This window comes from Vicugna pacos, chromosome 24 (genome assembly GCF_048564905.1).
Source record: "Vicugna pacos chromosome 24, VicPac4, whole genome shotgun sequence".
NCBI classification, from domain to species: Eukaryota; Metazoa; Chordata; class Mammalia; order Artiodactyla; family Camelidae; genus Vicugna; species Vicugna pacos.
In genome coordinates, this window is record NC_133010.1 from 14,330,772 (window position 1) to 14,354,129 (window position 23,358).

The 23,358-nt window shown below is 39.4% G+C and overlaps 1 protein-coding gene across 3 annotated transcripts in view; it reads left to right on the forward strand.

Moving 5' to 3' along the window:
• The window catches only part of DSC3 (desmocollin 3), a 35,306-nt gene extending 12,448 nt beyond the window's left edge, over positions 1–22,858 (forward strand). For 2 of the 3 annotated variants that reach the window (XM_072949065.1, XM_072949066.1), the window contains exons 5-16: positions 1,822–1,977; positions 3,146–3,290; positions 5,530–5,696; positions 6,905–7,039; positions 7,415–7,600; positions 10,201–10,460; positions 10,573–10,715; positions 11,571–11,795; positions 14,093–14,317; positions 16,394–16,515; positions 19,711–19,968; positions 21,913–22,858. In XM_072949065.1, coding sequence (XP_072805166.1) covers positions 1,822–1,977; positions 3,146–3,290; positions 5,530–5,696; positions 6,905–7,039; positions 7,415–7,600; positions 10,201–10,460; positions 10,573–10,715; positions 11,571–11,795; positions 14,093–14,317; positions 16,394–16,515; positions 19,711–19,968; positions 21,913–22,110 — 2,220 coding nt within the window. In that variant the 3' untranslated portion in view covers positions 22,111–22,858. Of the gene's footprint in view, positions 1–1,821; positions 1,978–3,145; positions 3,291–5,529; positions 5,697–6,904; positions 7,040–7,414; positions 7,601–10,200; positions 10,461–10,572; positions 10,716–11,570; positions 11,796–14,092; positions 14,318–16,393; positions 16,516–19,710; positions 19,969–21,787; positions 21,831–21,912 lie in introns of all 3 variants that reach the window. The other variant, XM_072949067.1, reaches the window with a different exon arrangement.
• The last annotated feature ends 500 nt before the right edge of the window (positions 22,859–23,358 follow it).

Consider the following 23,358-nt stretch of genomic DNA (forward strand, 5'->3'; position numbering starts at 1 on the left):
CATGGTCAGGAGGGTGCCATGGGCAAGAAAACACTGCAGACAGGAAGCTGCTCCACCGAATGCAGCTCCAGAGCAGTCTGAACTGCTCCAGTCAGAGTCAGCAACATGACTGACCCCTACTCTGTCTCTCAATATCCATGAAGTTTGTAAAAACAAAACAAAACTAACAAGCAAAAAAACTACTCGAACGTCTGCTGCTGTAGATAAAAATAAAAGCAAAAAGATGCATCACAGGATGCTAGCAAAGGCAGCAGAAGCAGCAAAAATGAGGCACCTACCTTACTTATGGCTTCCAAATCTCACGCAAGCACGCCTCCTCATCCGTATTTAAATCCAGGACTCTCGTTTCAAGAGACCCTGCAAAAGAGAGAGTTTTGGGTTTGTGTTTATTTGAATCTTTCTAGCATCTACACTATGAGAGGACACAGTAGAAGAGATAGATGTTGAGCCCCAATTTAACACGTCCATCCATTCTTTATAGTTAAATTTTTAATTTCGGTATTATTATCAGATCAGGGTATTTGCTGAATTTTACCAAGATCTCAAACTACAGCAGCTAAAGCATAATAGAGATTCAGTCCTCTCATGTCAAGGTGTGATCTGGGAAAGAGATTCTAATTTGTGAAATCACCAGGGATGCAGGCTTCTTTCTTTTTGAGCGTGGCCATTCTTGCAGGTTCAAGATGGCTCGTCGTTGTGTCTAAATGAGGGGACACACTCCTCCTCATTCTAGAGCACAGTCTGGGTCTCGCATGGATCACTTGCACTCACATCTCATCGACCTGCCTTTTTCTTGTGGCCACACCTAACGGCACGGGAGACTGAGCAATGTCTTTCTTCTGGGCAACCGTGTGCTCAGCTGTAAGTTCTAATGCTAAGATAGAGGAGCAGAATGGACCGTGGGAGCAGTACACCCTCTGGCATGGTGCCTTCCGCCTGCGCCCCATGCATCCAGCCCGCTGGTGAATCCTGTTGGCTGTATCTTCAAATGATGGATCCAGAACCTAACGACTTCCCACCACCCCTACTGCTGCCATGCTGGTCTAACACACCATCATCCCTCCCCTGAATTCTTGCACTTACTTTCTAGTGTTTCTGCTTCTTCCCTTACCTAGCCACCCAAGTCTAATCTTAACAGAACACCAAGAATTATCCAGCGGCAAAATAAAACAGGTATTGGTCTTGTCTAAACTCTCCAATGGCTCCCTGTCTGACTCCAAGCAAAAGCCAGCATCCTTGGCATCACTCACATGACGTAGCCTTCCTCCTCATCACCTGTGTTGTTTTCCCCTGGCTCTTGCTACTCCAACCACAATGACCTTCTTGCTCCTTGAACACTCCAGGTACAGCCCAGGTCTGGTCCCTTTGCACTTCCAGGTTCCTTTGCCAGGAAGAGTCTCCCCTGTTTATTTCCATAGCTCATTTCTTTAATTTTTGTTGATTCTCCTCCCAGAGGAACATTTTAATAGGCGTTCCTTTCGTTAGTACGTGAGAGTCTCTGTTTGCCTCGCCCCTGCCCACAATGGGTATTACTGTTCTTCTCTATCTTTGCCAAGTCAGTGGATGGGAAACTATGCCTTTTTGTTTTTAATTAGGGTTTCTTTGGTTACTACTAACACTGAACATTGTTTTCATTAAATCTGAGCAGTTAAAAAAAAAACACCTTTGGCCAAATGTTCATTTCTGTTTTGTGTGTTGAAGTGACAGAAGTGATTATTACATTATTAAAGTCATCTCTTTAAAATAAAAAAATAGAGGCACATAAGCTATATTTAAAAAGCATGTAATGAAATTTTTTTTACTTTCTTCTTTTCTGTTTAGGTTCAGTCTGATGCTGCACAGCACTATACCATCTTCTATTCAATAAGTGGACCTGGAGTTGACCAAGAACCTTTAAATTTGTTTTTCATAGAAAAAGACACTGGAAATCTATTTTGTACTCGGGCTGTGGATCGTGAAGAATATGATGTTTTCGATGTAGGAGTTTTTATTGATACACATGACTTTAAATAATTATGTTTCCTCTGCTATTCCACCTCCCCTTTTCTGTCTTCTGCACTCTCTTCTTAGAGCGTATCTTAAAGTCAAAGGAGCTAGATTTTGGAATACTTGATCTGCTCTTTATCTCAACTTTTGTTAGGTAAGCCTGAAATGAAGAAAAGAAATTTAATTGTATTTGAATATAAGTTCCAGCAAATTTCCACGAGCTGCTTTGCTTATGAGACTCTCTCTGTTTGGTCATGGGACTGTCTCCTCTCTGCAGGACATGGCCACAGTTAACTGGAAGGGTTCTTTTCTCACTTCTCTGGGTTTTTTTCCCCCTTAAACATGTATGATCATCTGACGCCATCTGAGAACTAGATAAGGAAGTAAAAGTGGGAGACCAAACCCAAATAAGCCAGCATTCTGATACGGATAAGCTTACATCAAAGGGGAATAATTCAAATAATTTTCAGCATAATAATTCAGACAATTTTCAGTGGAATATGGTAAATGCTGTGGGGTCATGCGGTCATCCCTGTGGTGCAGGGGGACTGATTCCCTATAGGCAAGAGGGCTTCTCTTCCTAAAAGAAGAGAGAGGAGATGCTGGGTATTAAACGTGACTGATGTCCACCATGTGACATTTCTGTGCTTTTGGCTAGAAAATTTTCAAATCTGGTGTAATCACATGCTGAATAGAAATACAATCTATTTGACGTTACATTGCCTTTGGTTAGCTGGCAACCGGGAAATTGTTAAATGCATATTGTTAGAAAACCACTTACAAAGATGTGACCTACAAGGTAAAACAATACAGGGGATTGGTAGTGACATTTTATTTAGATCATGTGGTAGGAATCGCAGTCTCTACATTCACATTTAATTCCTTATTCCAATAGCCTGAGTAGCCCCTGGCTTGCTGTGCTCTGACTGAGGTTTGATTTGAAGTGTAGCCACTTTTGCGAAACACTGGATGCTCTTAACTGTAGTTAAAGTGTTTCTGCATTTGATGCTTTGATAACTAAAGCAGCACTGACCGGAAGTTTTGAAGTGAATTCCTACTGAAAAGATTTGCAGAGAAGATTTGCAGATAAAGCATTGTGTTCTTTCTCACTAGATTCTTTATATGAAGACTGTTGAACCTGCTTCTCACTGTTTTACAGCTGATTGCCTACGCGTCAACTCCCGATGGGTATTCAGCTGACTTACCTCTTCCGCTGCCCATCAGAGTGGAGGACGAAAATGACAACCGCCCTATTTTCACAGAGGCCGTTTATAATTTTGAAGTTCCGGAAAGCAGTAGACTTGGTAAGACAACTTTTAAGAGTCAAATGTGCTGTGTTACATGTTTATATACATTGTTTGAGACAGTGAGTTCTCACTCAAAGCCAGAGCATCCTGAGATGACACTGGACCAACATCTACATAGCAGATTACATTTAATCCTACCAAATCCAATCAATGTGTAATTTACAAGATATTAAGGAGTTTGTGGTGTTGCCAATATGATGCCCATGAATTATAAAGGCAGACAGCAGTTATTCAAGCTTTGTACCGTATTTGTAGACTTTATTTCATTTCATCACTATGTGGGTTCATTGTTATTCCTGGCTCCAAGCGAGGACGTGCAGGGTAGAATGTACGATAAAACTAAAAGCAGTGTAGAAATTTTTATTAGATTTTATTTAGGAAGGTGCTGAATGACATCCACTGAGGATCCAATTTTTTAAGCTCTTATCTATATTGTCTCATTGCTTAAAACTACTACCATATCGCTTCCAGTTTAGAAAGAATGCTGGGATGACTTAAAGAAACTTACATCATATGTCCTTCATCCTAAACACTTGCTCTCACGTGTGGAAAACCAGTGTTTCTGTTTAGTTGGCATTCTTTTTTTTTGGTGGAGGGAGATTAATTCGGTTTATTTAGTCTTAGAGGAGGTACTGGGGATTGAACCCAGGACCTCATGCATGCTAAACATGTGCTTTGCCACTTGAGCTATACCCTCCCCCATTAGTTGGCATTCTTGATTGTCACCTGAGACTTGCAATATGGGGAATGGCTACTCTCAATCAAAGTGAAGGGAAGCGGACTCAGTCATAAAGGATGACTTTGCTAACTCACTGATTAAAGTTTCCAGTAGTTACTTAGATCTTCCCTGGATTATTATGACTGCAATTTCCTTTTATATTTTACTTTGATAATTTAATGTCGTAGATGTTAACCTTTCTGTTACTCACATGGACAATTAAAAAAATAAAAATAGTTGGTTTGGAGTTTGGGCGACTCAGTTTCTGATTCAGGCTCTGTTATTATTTCACTGTGGGAACTCATGAAAGTCCCTCTGTATTCTCTGACCTGTAAAATGAGTTAATTACATTAGATGACCTATAAGGTTTTAGACCTCACAAGTCTATGACCTCTGTTACATTCCTCTATTTTCAAAGAGGATGACTGGTTTTAGACCTGAAGGATTCTGCTCTCTTTGGTAGTAGCAGAGAAGACTCGAGGACAGACACTTCGATGCCCAGATTAACCCAAGAAACGTTAAGCATCTCACATCAGTAGGCTCAGACCAGTTAAGGCTGTGACACTCTGAGCTAGAAGGTGGTTCCTTGAGTTCGCCTTACCTCACACACAGAGGGTTTGGGCAAAGGCTCCCCAGCTAATATTGAAATACAGTACTCATGGGAAGGAGTTTGCAAGTCAAGGTTTTATGTGGTAAGTAAAGGAGTTCTGTACCCAGAGAATTAAAATAGTATTTATGTCTTCCTGTCAGTAAAATTGCAGGAAGAAACTGCAATGCCTTGTGATGCTCCTCAGGCCAGCCTCACTTATAGGGCTGTAGGCACAGTGGAGCTATGCAGTGTAATTTCACAGGCATTGGAACACCATCCTTATGCTATAAAAATACCTCCTGTATATACTCGGTGATACCTGAAATCCTTTACCAGAGCAATATTCTTACTTTCCATACTGATGAAAAAATACCAAAATCCCCCACTGAAGAAAAGAGCTGACTTAAGTTCTCCCTGAATGGTAGACAGTATGAAATAAAATTAAGTGGGACCAGGGAGAGTGGGGTGTGGATACCAATCTGGTGCAAGAGGCTGAGGCAAATCAAGAAATAGCAAAATACATAGAAAGGACAGACTGGGATGTGAACGTGATCATTTATCCAACTGCACCCCACATCACCCTTAATTTAGCTATTAATCAAAAGTTTAATTTAAAAAAATCTAATTTACTTAGAAGACATGGTTTATACCTCCAGCTAGGTTAGTTATTCCAATATATGGGAATACGTGTTGGAATTATTCTTGGATGCCAATTAAATAAGTTTTTAGTAAATTTACTATCAAATATTTTAAGCTGTGAGCTTGATTCTCAGCATCAGAGTGTTTCATATTATAAATTTAAGGCCATCTTCACCTGTACAATGTAAAGATGGAAGACCTCTGGTGAGAAATACATCTTTTGAAAATTGTAGATACGCCCAAACGAATTTTGCAATTCTGGAAATTAAGACTCTTTTTGAAACATGTAGGGACAACAGTGGGAGTGGTTTGTGCCACGGACAGAGACGAACCAGACACGATGCACACGCGTCTGAAGTACAGCATTGTGGAGCAGACGCCAAGATCACCTGGGCTCTTTTCTGTGCATCCCAGCACGGGCGTAATCACCACCGTGTCTCCTTATTTGGACCGAGAGGTAACTTTCACAATCTGTACAATATTGTTTAACTGGGGGTTCAACCCACCCCCACTCCGTTTAGTATAATTTGCTACCCTATGAATTAAAAGTTGCTCATTTTACTTATGCATAAGACAATGTTACCTGTTTTTATATTATTTATATTTCCTCCTGTAAGAGAAACCATGAGGAATTGAAATACAGATCAATTGGTGTTTAGAAGGCGTTAGAAAAAAAGATACTGCTTATGAAAGTTGATACTATTGAATATTATTTTACCTCTTGTATATGACTGGTTGGTCCCAACTGAGTATTCCAGCTTAATTCTCATGTCCTTCGCTTAGTCTGCTTACTTCCTCCATGCTTGAAATGCTGTTGTTCCTTACATCCCTGCCTCTGCTCATCCTTAATCTTTCCCAGAACATCTGATTCTTGCCATAATTTCAACCGCCGTCTGTACCGCTGACTCCCAGACTGTATTTCTGGCCATGAGCTCCCCTTCAGTATAAGGGTCATCCATCCAGCTGCCTTCTGGACCTCTGTCTTTAGATTTCTCACAGGAACATGCAGTTCAGTATATGCCAGGCAGAACTCATTCTTTTCACCCCTCCTTGCCCACCTTGCTGGTGTTCACTTCCTCAGAGAAGCACTCGCTTCCTGTGGGGGTCAGTGATTCCCCGGCACCTGTGTTGGCCTGTCCCTCCAAGTGGGACACCTGAGAGCAGCATTCTCAGCCCCCCTTTCTCTATTAACTTGTGCGTGCAACCTGTTAGCAAGTCAGACTCCATTCTAACTTACTTACAAAAAACTTTCCTCTCACCTTTCCTTTTCATCCTCATTGCTAATGCCTCAGTTTTGTACTATTTCTGGAGCGTTTAACTGGTTTCTTTGAATTCCAGCTCAGCTCACTCCAAACTATGCTCAATCTCCTTCAAAAATATTTTTTCTAAAACCCAGATGTTCCTATTTTGTGTTCCCCATACGACTCCCATAAAACTTTTCCCTATTACCTGCTAAGTCTACATTCTTAGTATAGGTCTTTGTAATTTAATCTCTGCCTACTTTTTCAGCTTTCTCCCTGTCTACCAAATTCTTTGGCCATATGCAAATAGAGAAATCAAATAAAAGCATAGAGACACACAAATTAAAGTGCGTACAATTGAGTTTTCCTTTATAAAGCTAAACAAAGGTTCTCAAGATGAATTAAATATATGCTTTGTTTTCAGGTTAAAGACAAGTACTCATTGATAATGAAAGTCCAAGACATGGATGGTCAGTTTTTTGGACTGATGAATACAGCAACTTGCATCATAACAGTGAAAGATTCAAATGACAATTTACCCACTTTCAGACAAAATGCTGTAAGTAGATAACATCAAAATCTATCTCTATTGTCATTTTTTATTTATTCAATCTGATTAATAGAATATTTATCATACTTTGAAGCATCAATTTCAGTTTATCAATCAATGAAATATCTGACATAAAATTCTCTTTTATTTATTCATATTAGTATTAATATTACCTCCTTTTTGTTGAAGGCCGTAACATTAGTTTTCATTTGTAACAAAGTTCTTTATTCACTTAAAAGATAATCCTTAATAAAGCGATGCTCTTTGTGACTTACAGTTTAAAAATAATCTAGGCAAAAACTGTAAAAGCAAGTATTTTTGGAGTGGAAGAAACATTTTACTTTCTTTATAAAGTAAGTTTCTAACGAGCTCTTTCTGTTTCAGTACGAAGCATCAGTAGAGGAAAATACAGTCGATGTGGAGATTTTACGAATACCTATAGATGATAAGGATTTAATTAACACTGCCAACTGGAGAGCCAATTTTACTATTTTAAAGGGCAATGAAAATGGACATTTCAAAATCAGTACAGACAAAGAAACTAATGAAGGTGTCCTATGTGTTGTAAAGGTACGGTAATGATGAGCAATTGACAATGTGACAAGTTTTAAGCAACCAATGCTTTAATCAGCTAAATAGTCTCAGATCATAGACTTTACAGCTTGGAAGAGAACTTCCTCTATTTTGTCCAACTGCTCTGCTTTAATGCTTGCCTTTTTTCTGTAATTTTGTTACTAGCTATTAGTTACCTAGTGTATGGTGGAACATTCTCGATCATAAGGAAAGACCTCCATGTCTCCATTAGCAGCCTATTCCATGTCTGGAGAGCTCTGATTCTCAGAGGTCCTTACCTCTATTGTGCCTAAATTATTCTTGTAATGTGTGTCTTTGGATCAGGTTTTATCTCTGATGCTGTGCAGAACAGGTTTGATCCTTTGAAAAGGCTGTTATGTCCATTTGAGATTTACCTTCTCTAGGACAAATATTCCCAATTCTTTTAACTATTCCTTACATGCTATAGTTTAGAAGCTCATTTTTCTTCTCATTCTCTCCCTGTCTCATATATTCCTGGCTCTGATTCTTTTAAAGGTGTTGAGGATGAAATATAGTTTCGAGGGGTCCTCTTCCCCTTACGCCTCCTCTTTTCCTTAGTAGCTATTCAAGGACGATAACGAAAATGCAAGCAGTCGGTAAGCTATAGGATATTAGTATTATATTTTTAGAAGTCATACCATGTGCTTGGGAAGAATGTTCTAATTTTCCACAGATAGCGCTCCTGAAACTGTAGAGTGTGAGCAGCTGAGTCCTGGGGAATCTTTCCATCTCAGTCTTTTCTTTCCACTTCAAGATTAGATTGCTGGTGGGAAAACCAGCAGCAGCGCGCCTGGGCTGAGTGAGGAAGACACAGCCTTCATTCTCAGCATTCGAGGGGCCTCAGTTCCATCTCCACCACAATACATTTTCTAGGGAGCTGTCAGCATCTTATTGCAAATATGGGATATTTTTAAACAATTTTTTTTCAATTGATGAAACAAGATGGTACCCTGTGGTTGAAGAGAATTCATATTTTTTTCATTAATCATTGATTTTGTCCCACCAGCTTTCTAATCTCGGAGAGTTTTAAGCCACTGAGGCAATATCCAGCTTGAACCTCAAAAAAATTACCTAAAGAATCTCTAGGGCTCTTAGCAAATGACTCTAGATCAGATAACTGCACCTCCAGGGCAGCAGCTGGTTCTTAAATTTCCATCCGTTTCTCATTGCCAGCAGATGCTCTGACTCCCAGCATGACCGTAGCAACACATGCAATTTGTGAGATAGTGTTCATTAGCAACAAATAAACAGATATTCATCTTTTTTCCCACTGATGCCCCAGTTTCTGTGATATTACTAAAAGAACTAAAAACAGGTTCATGTACATTTTGTTGATTCTAAGATTCAGAAATTTTCTCGACTTCTTCTTGGACTTTTTGTGGTATTAGTAACTCAGCTTGATAATACCTAGATGTGGAGGCAGGTTTAAAAAAAATTTTACTCATCAGGTTTGATTTTGTTCAATGTTCAGCCAATGATTATTTTGATAAGCAGAAAGAGAAGCAAAGAGAAAGTTCTTTGGCTTTGTAGTACGGTGTAAAATGGTTTTTTATGGGTTTGGCTTCGTTTGCTGTATAAAGATCAACTGTCATCAAAGAATTGACTTAAAAGTTTTTGGAGGCTGGTGAACCAATTAAGCAGGAGGATTATATTGTGGTAGGAAAATGGACTCCAACCAGACCACGTGGCTTCAAACTCCCGCTCAAATGAGTCTCTTTTGGTCTTGGGAAAACCAATTTACGTCCTTTTCTCCAATTCCCTGCTCTGTAAAATGGGGATGATGATAATAATAGTATCATTAAGCACATCACTTTTTTTTTTACTCCCCTGCATTTGCACTGTGAGAGTTTCATTGGATAAACTATAGAAAATGCCAAAGTATAATTCTCAAATTGTCAAAAATATAGTTTTCCTAAAAATAGAGAGTGAACCCAGGGAAAAGTTTGACTTAACTAATCACTGGGAGAATCAGCAAAAAGACAAAGCAGATTCCAAAGAAGAAATGAGAACCTGTATGGATTTTGATAGAAGGAAAATCTGAAATAAAAATTCTCAGTTATGTGCTTTATAGGACAATTAAAACAAACATTTGAAATATCTTTTCTATCAGAGAGAAAATAAAGTCATTGCACCTTTTCAGTTTTAAGTCAACATCTAATTTTATGAGAGCTGTAAAATGTCCGGGCTGTCATTAATGGTAAATAGTAGGTCAAAGTCACATTCTCTGAGCATCAGAAGACCCTCGGGTGGTCTGTTAGGGCTCTAAGCAGGGCCATAAGGGACACTGTCATGTTTTTCCACTATCTTCAGGTTCAGAATAATTGTCCTCAGTAAGAATAAACGATACAAATATTTCAGAGCTGCTTTTCACCGCTCCATAAAACCACCTGCAGAAACTTTTAGATCACTCTTGTTAAAAGTCTTAATGAAGAATCATCTCTCTCTTGAGCAGTGGTTAAAAGTCAACGTCAGCTAAATGCAGCACTGTTCATATTGACAAAATTCACGTGCTATTTAAAATATCAAACGTATTTTACACGGATATTGATATATTTGTCCTTTTTTTTTTTTTAAAGCCACTGAATTATGAAGAAAACCAGAAAGTGGTCCTGGAAATTGGAGTAAACAATGAAGTTCCATTTACCAGAGATGCTGCACTCAGAGTGACAACCATGAACAGGGCCTTGGTCACAGTTCACGTGAAGGATCAGGATGAGGGGCCTGAATGCAGCCCTGCAGTCCAATATGTACAGATTAAAGAAAACTCCGCAGTGGGGTCAAAGATGAATGGCTATAAGGCACATGACCCTGAAAATAGAACCAGCAGTGGTATACGGTAAAAAGAAATTTATAACCACATACTAACAATGTATTTGTAATAATTGAGACTGTAATTTATTTCGATACATTTTATAGTGCTAAAGACTACTTTTACTTTTTATGAACAGGTACAAGATATTGCATGATCCTAAAGGGTGGATCACCATTAATGAAATTTCAGGGTCAATCCAAACTTCCAAAACCTTGGACAGGGAGGCTGCAACTCCCAGAAATGACTTGTATAATATTACAGTCCTGGCACTAGATCAAGGTAAAATACAAGTTGTAACCTGGTATGTTATTAAAGAATTAAGAGAATAAACTGCAGTTGTTCTTGTGCAGAATTACTCTTCTGATAACTACATGGACTTTTTGGAAATCAAAGATTGTTTTGATTTCTCTTAATCATTCAGGCAAGATGAAAACTGCTTGGTGACAAGGAACCACACCTTATTTAGTTTTATATCCCTAGCATGGCGAGACCTTAAATGCTCATAGAGCTCCATGTCAGAGGACAGAGGCGAAGCTTAAGTCTGGGACTAGATGAAATGGTCTCACCAGGCTCTTCTAGATCTCTTTATGCCAATTTAAATTGAGCTGTTAAATAGCTCAGCTGACTGTGGAGTTAAAAGTATCCTTTCCTTGAATTCTGTTTCTTAAAATAACCCAGAGTTTCTCAACCATGACTTTGTATTAAAATGATTTGGGACCCTTTAGAAAAAAATCAAGGTGTAGACACTACCTTAGACCAAGTGAATCAGAATCCCTGGCTGGGGAGCCTGGGTATCATATATTTTAAAAATCTGCCCAGGTGGTTTAAATGTGTGCCAGGAGTAGAATAGCTTTTCTGTAGTCACTTGACTTTTCCTTAATGGCTACACCAAAAGGAACCCAAAGAAACAGCTTGAAATTTAGACATTTATGTTTAGTTTTTGGTAATCGTTCTGGTAAAAGGTCTATGGGCAGGTGTATCCATCTGTGCTTTTATTTACCATTTCCTCTAATTATCAGAGTTTTTTAAAATAAAAAACCCATACATCATATAGAGAATCTAGTTGATTTTGTTTTCTTAAGAAACTGTAAAAGAGACTATGAACTACACTAAAGTTCTCTCCTTTCCTCCTAGATGGCAGATCATGTACCGGAACACTTGCAGTTAACATTGAAGATGTGAATGATAACCCACCAGAAATACTTCAAAATTATCTAGTAATTTGCAAACCAAAGATGGAGTACACTGACATTTCAGCCGTTGATCCTGACGAGCCTATCAATGGGGCTCCATTTTATTTCGTCTTGGCAGACACTTCTCCGGCAGTCAACAGAATATGGACCCTCACCAGAGTTAACGGTATTTCATCAAAAATAATGATTTATATGCTCTGAAATCACTGAGGATGAATTTGCTGCTTTATGCACATGAAGCATAATGTAAAATTGATTCTCATTAACCGACTTTAGAAGACTATCTTTACCTTTTGCAAATATCAGAGGGGGCCTGTGGTATATATGGTACATAAAATGAAAGAAGTCATAATTTTTATGATGGCAAAATTTACGTTTGCAGCAAAGACAAAAAGATCCTATTGAACTATTGGGCAACTTATCATTGAAGCAAATTGCTTTTGCTATGTTTTCAAAGTCACTTCGTGAGATGAAGAAAGAACAGAAGATGAGTAGCTTAAATTTTAGTGTAAGCAAACTCTGGAAGTGAGGACTCTGGGTGTGTGGGATAAGCACTGTTTAATATTCTGGAAGGAAACATGGTGGGATACGGACAGAGGCCTGGCACTGAAGCCTTCAGTCTGGCCTCCTACAATAGTGGTTCGGGGGGTGTGGCTTCCCATGTGACAGCCACACTTCACATCTGTTCTGTTACTATGTCTTACTCTTTCATACAACCGGGCTTTTGCATATGCTGTTCCTTCTGCCTAGAATACCTCCCCACTTCTTAGCCTGATATTAATTCATAATATTTATGGACCTACTATCTACCTGTTGTATCTCTGTGTAGTCTACGTGTTGTATTATTATGTGTTTACTTTTCTCCTCTAATACATGGGTTTCTCAGGACATTCATAATCCTTCTGTGTATTTCCAGCACCTCGCCTAGTGCTTAGTAGATACAAACTGCTAAATAAATGTTTGTTTAATCAATAATTGATTAACAAATATACACAAAAGAAGGCAAATATTAGCGGAAAAAAGTAAATCAGTGTTGTTAGAGTTTAGACGGTGTTAGTAGGAAGGCCGAGAGACTGGGTGGGAGGAAGAACCTTGGGGTGAAGGGCCATATGTAGCAGCTGTGGAGACCGAATTCTACTCAGTAGGTGAGAGCAGGTGCACATTGGGAGTGTGTAAGCAAGGCAGTGCTGTCTCAAGTTTATGTCTCTAAAAAAGTGACGTTGGTAACAATCAGGGGGACAATTTGAAGAGGGTGGAATGGAAGGGCAAGGAAAGGCAGAGGCTGCCGCACTGTCTGAATGAGTGAGACGTGCCTATGGCTCAGCTTATGGTCTTGACGGAGGAGAGGGATCTGAAGCATTTTACTTTAGACACATTATAATCCTGAAAAGTTCCAAACAAACCTTCGTGGTAATTCACATGCCTCTGGGCAGCTCTGGGTATGAGGTGCAGCCAAAAATTTTTGAGGTTCTTAACATTTCTAACAGTGCAGTTAAGAGATAAATGATGAGATCTTACTGCACAGCACAGGGAACTACAGTCAATATCTTGTAATAAACTATAATGGAAAAGAATCTGAAAAAATAATGTATAGGTGTATGTCTGAATAACTTTGCTGTACACCAGAAACTAATGGACCATTGGAATCAACTATAGTTCAATTTAAAAAAAGAAAGAAAAAGGCTTAGCATTTACAGATGACTTCCAGGAGGTGCATAACGCTACTCTGTCATTTCAATTATTGCAAAACTCAAAAGGCTATAATTGCCATTGAAAGTGTGTGGAGCTTTTGGTCAATTGATGATAAACTCATTGAAATTAGGTCACAAGACCACTGGGGAACTATCACAGTTGATAAAAATGTGTATGGTTATGATATAGATATGTCTGTGTTTACGTAAGCCTGCAGCTAGCCTGGGTGATGTTAATTAGCTTTCTGGTTTAGAGATTACTTCCACAGGGAAGGCGTTAATAATCAAAGGTCAATTGTGCTTTGAAAAATGACTTTATAATAAGGATAACGGACAGGTACGAGAAGGTAAATGGATAAGAGAATATGAACATAAGACATCTTTTGTGTGTAACTATTGGTGTTAATTCTCTGTGATTACCATGAGCAGGCATGTAGGGAAATGCTTGAAGTGTATGTCAAGAGCCAGTCTAGCATCATTAGTTTGTAGATGAGGGAAGAGATAAGGGAACAATAAATATTGTTGAAATGCTGCTGGGTCAGTCCAATGCCAAATTACTTTTTTAAGCCTCTCTTCTAAAAAGTTACAATGGGCAACATATATTAGTGCTTGAAAAAGTGGGAGATCGTCATCCCCTTTTATTCATTTCCACATGGCAGGTGGTTGCTTGAGAATAATACCTTGATAAACAAGTGTTGTGGAACAAGCGTTAAGGGAATGTTAACAAATGTTAACGTTCATTAAAAAATGTGTATCTTTGATTTTCTTTCAGATACGGCCGCCCGTCTCTCATATCAGAAAAATGCTGAATTTCAAGAATATTATGTCCCTGTTACTGTAAAGGATAGAGCGGGTCAATCTGCAACCAAAATCTTGAGAGTGAATCTCTGTGACTGCACTCATCCAAGTCAATGCCGTGCGACTGCCCGGAGCGCAGGCGTGACGCTCGGCAAATGGGCGATCCTTGCGATACTTCTGGGCATAGCGTTACTTTTTTGTAAGTCCTTTTACTTACTAAACTTAAAATATAAGCTGAGTATCTGAGTGCAGGAAGAGATCTTTGAAAAGAAATCTTGTCCGCTCACCCATCAGGTGTGCGTCCCCCTTACAAATTCTTTTTGTGTTGTTATTGTCTGAGCTCTGATTGAGTATTTTTTGTGAAAGGAAGGGAGCAAGATCCTTTTAGAGATAAAAGACTTCATACTTGGACAGAACTGTTGAAAATTCCTTGGAATGTGCCAATTTGTCAAAACACAGCATTTATTGCTTGGTCCTAGTATACTATCTCTTTTAGGGCTAAATCAAACATTCTGAAACCTCTGCCATCGGCACGTCCACTAAAAGCCACTTTTCATTTCGCGTCTTCTCACTTTTCAGCCACAGACTCACGGGAGATGTTCAGCTCCCAGTAATATCTCTTCTCAGGTGTCTCTTGGCCAGCATTACATTCTGTTAACCTCCTCCTCGCCAGCTGTGTAGTCCTGGCACCATATTTTTTTTTTCTCTTTTTATTTCCTTCCAATCCATCAGCCTATATTATCTCTATGGTAGGAGTAGTGGTTCAGAGCAAGACTCGGACCAGACTGCCTGGGTTTGGACCCCCAGCTCTATTATTTGCAAGCCATGTGACCCGGGGCAAGTTCTTTCACCGGCTTCAGCTTCCTCATCGATACCAGGGGATAACTGTAGTATAGGGTAGCCCTGAAGATTCACTGAGTTAATGCAATGCAGAGCTTAAAACAGCACATGGTAGATTTCTAGTTAAGTGTTTCTTATTTTTCATCAACTCAACAAATAAATATATATTGAACACCTACTGTAAGTCAGAAACTATCTAGATGCTTGGGATTCACCAATGAACAGAGCAGGCAAAAGCAGTTTGCCTTGTGGCAGTAAACTAATTAGTAAATTAAATGCTGTAGAGGGGAAAAATTGAGCACAATAATTAGGGTCTGCAGTGCTACAGAGTGCATGTGGGTGAGTGTAGGGATGGGTGCTGGTGACTGCAATTTTCAATAGATGCTTAGGCTAGCCTAACTGAGAAGTTATTTTGGATGCTTTTTGGAAGAGGGGAAAGGCACTCAAAGGCCCTGAAGTGAGGCAATGTCTGGAGAAGTCAAGGATGGCGGGGCACCAGTGTGGCTACGGAGCAGTGGATGAGGGGAGGGATAATAGAGGGAACCAGAAAGGTAACAAGCGGCTGCACAGAGCTGCCAGCGGTTGGCGCACTTCTTCTATAAAGGGCCAGTTACTATATATTTTAAACTTTGCAGGCCATATGGTTTCAGCTGTAACTGAGCAAATCTGCCCTTCTAGCAAGAAAGCAGCCACAGAGCATATTTAAACCATAAACATGCCTGTGTTCCATGAGAGCTTTATTTATGACACCAAAATTTGAATTTCATATAATTTTTACATGTAATAAACTATTACTCTTTTTATTTTTTAGTCATTTAAAATATTAAAAAAACACAGCTCAGGACACAGTGGGCTGGGTTTGGGGCTTTAGTCTGGTAGTGGGGCTTGTAGAGTATCGTAAAACCTTGTACAACACTGTAAAAACCCGTTGTTGCTATTAATTTTATTATCACATATTTCAACCTCCCACAATTATGATGTGGAATGAAAATTCTCAATAGGCAAAACACAAAGTAGGTTGAATAAAGACACTTGGAGATAAATCTATTCTGGGAAATAAAGTCTGTTCTGTTATATTTTCATGTAGGCAAGCCACTCTTTCGAGAATCAATAAATCTCTTTAAAGGCTTTGCCTTAAATGAATGCCATTGATTTTTTTTAATTACTGTTTAATTCATGATTCAAAATACTTTAAAATGATGGGCGGAATTCAAATTTTTAAAGAGGGCTATAATTAAAATATACATATAATCATTTTAAATTTTAAAATCTAAGCTAAATCATGGCCTGTTAATTTAGAAAGAGCAAGGTAATTCATGTATACTGTGCTTAATGACTTCAGTTTCCTCTTGTGCACCTTAGGTAATAAGACATAAAAGATGACTGTTTTATTTTATGCGTGTTAAGCTTTGTTTTTGTTTCTGTTTTAACTCAGCTGTATTGCTAACTTTAGTATGTGGAGTTTTTAGTGCCAAAAAAAGAAAGGGTTTTCCTGAAGATCTGGCACAGCAAAACTTAATTATATCCAACACAGAAGCACCTGGAGATGATAAGGTGGTGAGTAATTTTTCTTTAATGAGTATTTATCTCTGAGTATCATTTGTTTAACTCATCCTTATGAAGTTATTTCAAAATTTAGGAGTTAATTTATATTTTTAACTTGGTCAGATTCTCTCGGTCAGGGAGAACCAGTCGAGGCCTTTGTGCACGGAAGTGGCAGAGTGCGAGCGGTGTGATGCTGGTCCTTAACTTGGTCAGATTCTCTCGGTCAGGGAGAACCAGTCGAGGCTTTTGTGCACGGAAGTGGCAGAGTGCGAGCGGGGTGATGCTGGTCCTGGAGGGTGACCAGCGAGGACGTTAGGAACGGGGAGGATGAAGGACTCGGATCTCTTGGTAGATTCACATGAGATTAACTCTATTAGGATAACGGTGATTGGAATATTAAAACAGGGATGGATAAGACATATTTCAAATGGATAAATGATAAGATTGTTTACTTTTAAGCAACAAAACAGAAAGTGGAGTCAGTGTGACAGAAGCCACAGCCAGGGGCAGTGACTTTGCATCAAGCCTTTTCTCTGTCTCAGGGTGAAGGTGCTTTTCTTATCGACTGTCTTTTTCACTTCCTCCCCACCATCAGGCAAAAATCAGTCCATCTGTGCTGGCCACGTCCGCATGTGGAACCCTGTAATTATCTCTCCATTCAGAGAGTAGACTCAGTCCCCTTAACAGTGTTTGACTCACACTCGGTTCTTATTTTATATCTGAGGATGGAATGATTGAACTGTACTTTATATTTCTTCTTTGCCATTTGATGCTAGAGCCGGTGACAATGACTGGCCATGTCACCATGACATACTCCTATTTACCTGTTCTCTGTCAGGAACACTCCTTAAAAGGACTTAAAATTATTAACTTTTACCAGAATATAATTTTAGGTGTATTTTTTTTTTACAAAAATGCAACAAAATGTCACAGTGAATGTGTAAACTCATTTTACTGTAGTGAGTAAAGGTGATGATGTTAGTTTTGGATCTGAGTTTAAGTCAAAGGCATTCAGATGGGGTTAGGAGTTGGGTGAAAAATCAGGACTGGAAAAGTAAATCTGGAAATATTGACACGGGGGGGGGGTTGTGGATGCCCTCTGAAGATAAACCTGGGAAGGCACCTGGAGGTGGGCAGGAAGGAACAGAGACCAGAGGGAATGTGAAACAGCACTGTGGGCTCAGCCTTGATTTTAACTTTATTTTCAGTTCTCCTTCCATTAGCTTAGACGTATGCTCCTGAACTTGCATTTATAATGACACAAATACACCATCAAGGAGATTGGATGATCAGGAATTTTTTGTTTGTTTTGGTTTTGGTTCTTTTGGGGGGTGGGGTGGGGAGGGTAATAGAATTTTACGGTCGCAACAACCTAAGCAAAAAATGTGGGGCAGCAGTGCCACCAAATGGCTACTTTTCAGTTCTCTTTTCTGGTATTTTTTCCTAAGGCAGCGAGACAGTGCGTATAACTTGTATAGGTATATTTCAGATCCAGCAAATCATCTGAACTTGCAGATCTTTGTTTTGATAGAGACTCTGCATGTTAAATAAAAATAAATTAGAAGATGGTACAACGGTGCCCGATTACAGCGGGGTCTTGTCGTGAAACTGCTGGTTTGTAATTAGAACAAACGCACTGGGGTTACTGCTGTCACTAAACTCACCTGGTGTGAAGTTCCAGCACTGAGTTAATGTTCGATCAAGTCTTTTCCACTTAAAAACATTCTCCTGACTCCTTGTCCTCCTCTGTTTCCCTCCAGCTCTCTTTTTTCTTTGAAACTGAACTTTTCGAGAGAAAGATTTTTCCTCGATTTCCCTATGACATTACTTTCTGTACCTTCAGCTCTTCGTGGAAATTCTTGTGATAAAGATCACCACCGGCCACTTTTTTACCATGTGCTGCTTACTTTGTCTGAACCGGTTCTTTGATTTTTTTCTACATCATTGACCCCCTTACTGTAATCCTCTCTTGGTTTGGCTTCAGAGTCATGCCTTGTTAGTTCCTTATTATCTCAGTGGCTATTCCAGATTAATTCTCTCACAGCTCCAATTCCTTTATCCCCCTCTTTAAAACATGATTTTTTTTTGGTCAGTCTAATCTTAGCCTTCTTTTCTTTCAGTCCGTGATTTTCTCTGTGTGATATCATTTATTCCCATGGCTTCAGCTCCCCCCTCCCAGAATTCCAGTTCCAGGTCTGCTCTCTCACCTGAGCTCCAGACCACATATTCATATGCTCACTTTGGATATCCACATGTTTCTCAAAGTGACCACATCCACAATCAAAGGGCTCACCCTCCTCCTACCCACAAGTGTGTCCTTCTCTCCTGTTTCAGTGAATTACACTATCTATCTAGTTGCACAAGCAAAACACATCAGAATAATTCCTGACTCCTCCCTTTGCTGCCTTATCCACCTCACCACCGATAAGCTCTCCATGGACTCCATCCCCTTCTTTTACACATTATTGCCTCGACTGGCTTAGATCCTTTTCGTTTTGTCACCTAAAATGATTCAATGACCTCCCTGATTTCCATGACACTAAACTTGTCTCTTTCTTATCTGTCTTTCGCATTAGTACCTAGAATGATTTTTTAAAAAATACATCCCTTTCCTGTTATTAAACACCCTTGAGTCCTCATAGTCTTCAAGGTAGTCTAAAATGGTTAGCATGGCATATGGCTCTTCAGGTCCTCCTGTCTGTTAGAACTTCTCCAGCTCCTTCGCTCTCTCTGTCTCTGGACTCGCTGTGGCAGCCATTCTCAACACGCTGAAGGTGGGCTAGGACCTTGTGTGTCTCTGCCCCCGGCCCCCACTGCGGGCAGTGCCTTCCTCCTCCCGTTTCTCAGCAGGACTCCCTCAGCTCAGCGTTTGCCCAGTTTGCTCTGCTTACTCTCCCTGGGTTTGAATTTTAATGCTCCTCCTCTATTGGTTGCCTTTGTGTTCATCTATATATCAGAGTAATCACATTCTTAAAGTAATTGTCTATTTTCTGCCCCATTGCAATAAGGGCTTCCAGGGCCACTGAGAGACCATGTCTTTATCTTTGCCTCCCTAGACTGGGCACCTAATTGGAAAATGATAAATGTCTGTTGAATGAATGGATGAATAAAAGGTTGAGTAAAGAAACTGTCTCCTTTGCCTTCCATTGACTTTACTTGGAATCCATTTCTTCCCAATGTGAGTCGTCTTATTTTATTTCATTTCAGTGTTCTGCCAATGGGTTTATGACCCAGACAGTCAACAACTCTAGCCAAGGCTTGTGTGGTACTATAGGGTCAGGAGTCAAAAACGGAGGCCAGGAGACCATTGAGATGATAAAAGGAGGCCACCAGACCTTGGAGTCGTGCCGGGCGGCCGTGCAGCATCACACCCTGGAGTCCTGCAGGGGAGGCCCTGTGGAGACGGACAACTCCAGACACACTTACTCAGAGTGGTACAGTTTCACTCAGCCCCGTCTCGGTGAAGTGAGTTTCCCTGAGTGTTTTGACTCTATAATTTAAATGTCCAAGTGGAGTACCCTAGGAAATTGAGATTAACATGTATTTTCAAAACTGATTTACCATGTTCTTCAATGTATCCTTTCTTTCTCAATCTCTGGTTATTTTTGCCTCTGCTCTTTGATTTTGTTACGTTATTTAACAGCAGAGAGACTTTATTTAATCTGTCATATTTATCTTAATTTCTAAAATCTTGTGAAAATCGGAGGCTTCTACTGTCCCTCACTGAAGTTACATTTCATTTTTAGGTGTGTGTTTATCTCACAAACTCTTTTAATACAGAAGAATATGAAAAACAAATCTCATCCTTCACAATTACAAAACTCCCCCAATCCAATCTGCATTTCTCTGTGAAAACAAAGCATCTGTATACAATTCTATGATGAACATTAAAAAATATGACCTGCAGGAACTATTTTTCATGTGAAAAACACCATGCAAATATAAAGTGTTTTCTAATACAGAGGAAAGCAAGGGTGTGAAAGAAAAAAGGATTCAATAAGGGGTTTTCAGTCCTGGCAAGGCATCTAAATTCCCTGGGGAGCTTTAAAAAAATATTAATGCCCGCGCTTCACCTTGAAAAATTCTGATTTAATTGGTTTGGCTTTTAGTTTTTTCAAAGCCTCTCAGGTCATTCAAATGTGCAGCCTGAGTAGAAAGCCACGGGATTATATGTTCTTTCCAGTACTAAGTTTTCACTTCTTTTATCAGAGAACATGAGTGCACTTAACACAAACACTGGTCCAGAAGCCCTGAAGCCCTTTGATGGACTGCAAGTGGGCAACATTCTGTGACACGGCTGTAGGTTATCATAGGTCCATAGCATTTTTTTTTAAATCAAATTCAAGTGTTAATACTTTTTCTGTTTCTAGACAGTCAGTGTTCATGTAAGATCAGGTTGAGCAGGAGCAAAGCTTAAGAAGCAGTCTTAGGTAAAGTGTTCTTCATTGTGCACATCAGCAAGTCATGGGATGTGAGGCTAAATGGTCATGAAGAAAGACACCGGATAACATAAGCCAAGGAAAGAAGCACTGGTTTGGGGAGGGAATGGGAACACAGGTAAGAAAGGGGGGAGGTTCAGGAGTTGGACAAGTAGGCAGATAGGCCAGTGACGAACAGCAAGGATAAGTGTGGCTAAATGCATGGCCTCCATTCCAATGCTTTTGCAATGTGGGTTTTTGCAATGTGGGTTATCCTGACTATTTTAAATTTCACTGACTTTTTTTGGTGCATCTTTTAATTTTGCCATGTGTGGCTCTCTTGGAAACTTGATTCTGAAGACAATACTTTAATCCTTACCCACTTTATATCTGCATATAATTGAGATCGTAGTAGACATTTATTGACCATGTTTCATGTGCTGAACGTAATAAGGGTATTTTTCAAGTGCTATTATTGCATCATTTAATAATGATTCTGTGAGGTAGTCATTGTTTGTATTCCTGTTTTAGAAATGAGGAAACAGAGATTCAAAGATGTCTAGTAACTTGCTCAAAGTCATGTAGCCAGTAGGTAAAGCCAAGCTCTGTCTCAAAATCAGGGCTGTTTCACCATCCAAGTTCAAATGTCTAACCACAATGCATGTTGTCACCATTTTGTGAACTAGCCTGACCTCCAGATATAAAATTTAGGGATAAGAATTTAATAGTGATTTAAATGTACTTAAATATAACATGTGTAGGCATCATTTTTTTTTTTATTTGAATGGATTACTAGAAATGTAAGATATACTGACCTTGTGGTATGGCTGTGACAGAGACCAACCCTGTGCATTTTTTGTATGTAGGAATCCATTAGAGGACACACTGGTTAAAAATTAAACATAAAAGGTAAATAAAAAAATATATTTTATGTTCATCTGTTTAAGTGTGTTTAAAACAGTAATACAATCCTTTTTTTTTTATTTTACAGAAATTGCATCTGTGTAATCAGGATGAAGACCGCATGCCATCTCAAGATTACGTCCTTACGTACAACTACGAAGGACGCGGGTCTCCAGCTGGCTCTGTGGGCTGCTGCAGTGAAAAACAGGAAGAAGATGGCCTTGACTTTTTAAATAATTTGGAAGCCAAATTCACTGCGTTAGCAGAAACCTGCACAAAGAGATAATATCACACTGCTACTATCAGACACGTCTTTCTCAGACATCCTGGAGGTTTCCAAAAGGGATATTGCAAAATGCAATTTATACCTCTCTCTATAGATACATATGAATATGAATACATATGAATTTTCCTAAATTTTCAAATTATGCTATGTACCAATTTGTAATTTTAAAGCAATTTGTTACTTATCTGTTCAAGAAGTTTAAAATGTTAAAATAGATTTTGCCTCCTTTACTGATGAGTAAATAGACAACCAGCAAATCTCATGCTATAGCACTGGAATTAAGGTCTATAAAGGACCTCCTCTCCTTTACAGATATTTTCCCAAATATTAGTCCAACTAATAGTAGCTGTACTTGATTGAATATAGTTGAACGGCTATCTGGGCTAGAAATTCTGTTCTTGTTCCACATGTAGATAAAAATGGAATACTAAGATCATGGGAAATTATGTGGGATTTTTTAGCTCTAAAAAAATCGGTAGCACCTAGTTATTTGCTCTGAGGACTACTGGAATTTTATTTTCCTTTTGGGTAGCAACTAGATCACAAAAAGAAGTTCTCTCTACTCAGTTGCCCGAGTAAGGTCTCAAAAATGCATAGCCACGTGGGAGGGTATAGCTCAGTGGTAGAGCACATGCTTAGCATGCACCAGATCTTGGGTTCAATCCCCAGTGCCTCCATTAAAAAAAATAAGTAAATAAATAAACCTAATTATCCTCCTAGAACAAAACAAAGAGAAGAAAAAGAAAAAGCATAGCCACACTGTGAAAACTACACTAAGAAAGTTTAGACCAAAAATTGTGCTGTGCTGCCAATCACCCTTCAGTATGAATTAATTTTATATGAGTTTGTTTTCTTATGAGGATTTTTAAAATAACAGAAGAATTAAGAATTTTGAATTCATGAAAGAAAAAGACTATGTGGTCGTTTGAGTACATAGGGGACTTTGGGAGAGGGCAAGCCCGAGTTGGGTATTTGCACAGAGAGCAGCATGAAAACCTGGGCCTTCAAGGACAAAGAGAGAGGCCACCAAAGGGATGCCAGTGGGAATAAAAGTCACCTTGTTTGCTTCTTCACTTGTCCTAGGCCAGGCCTTCCCTTTTTCTTCTTTTCTCAGGCCAGGCGTGGCTGCTACTGAATTTTGGTGAAGTGTCACCAACTCTTTGTCCCTGCCTCACCTTCTTTGGAGCGTGGAATGGAGAAGAGAGGAGAGCTCACTGCATGCTGACTCTGAAGGCATTGCTGGGATGG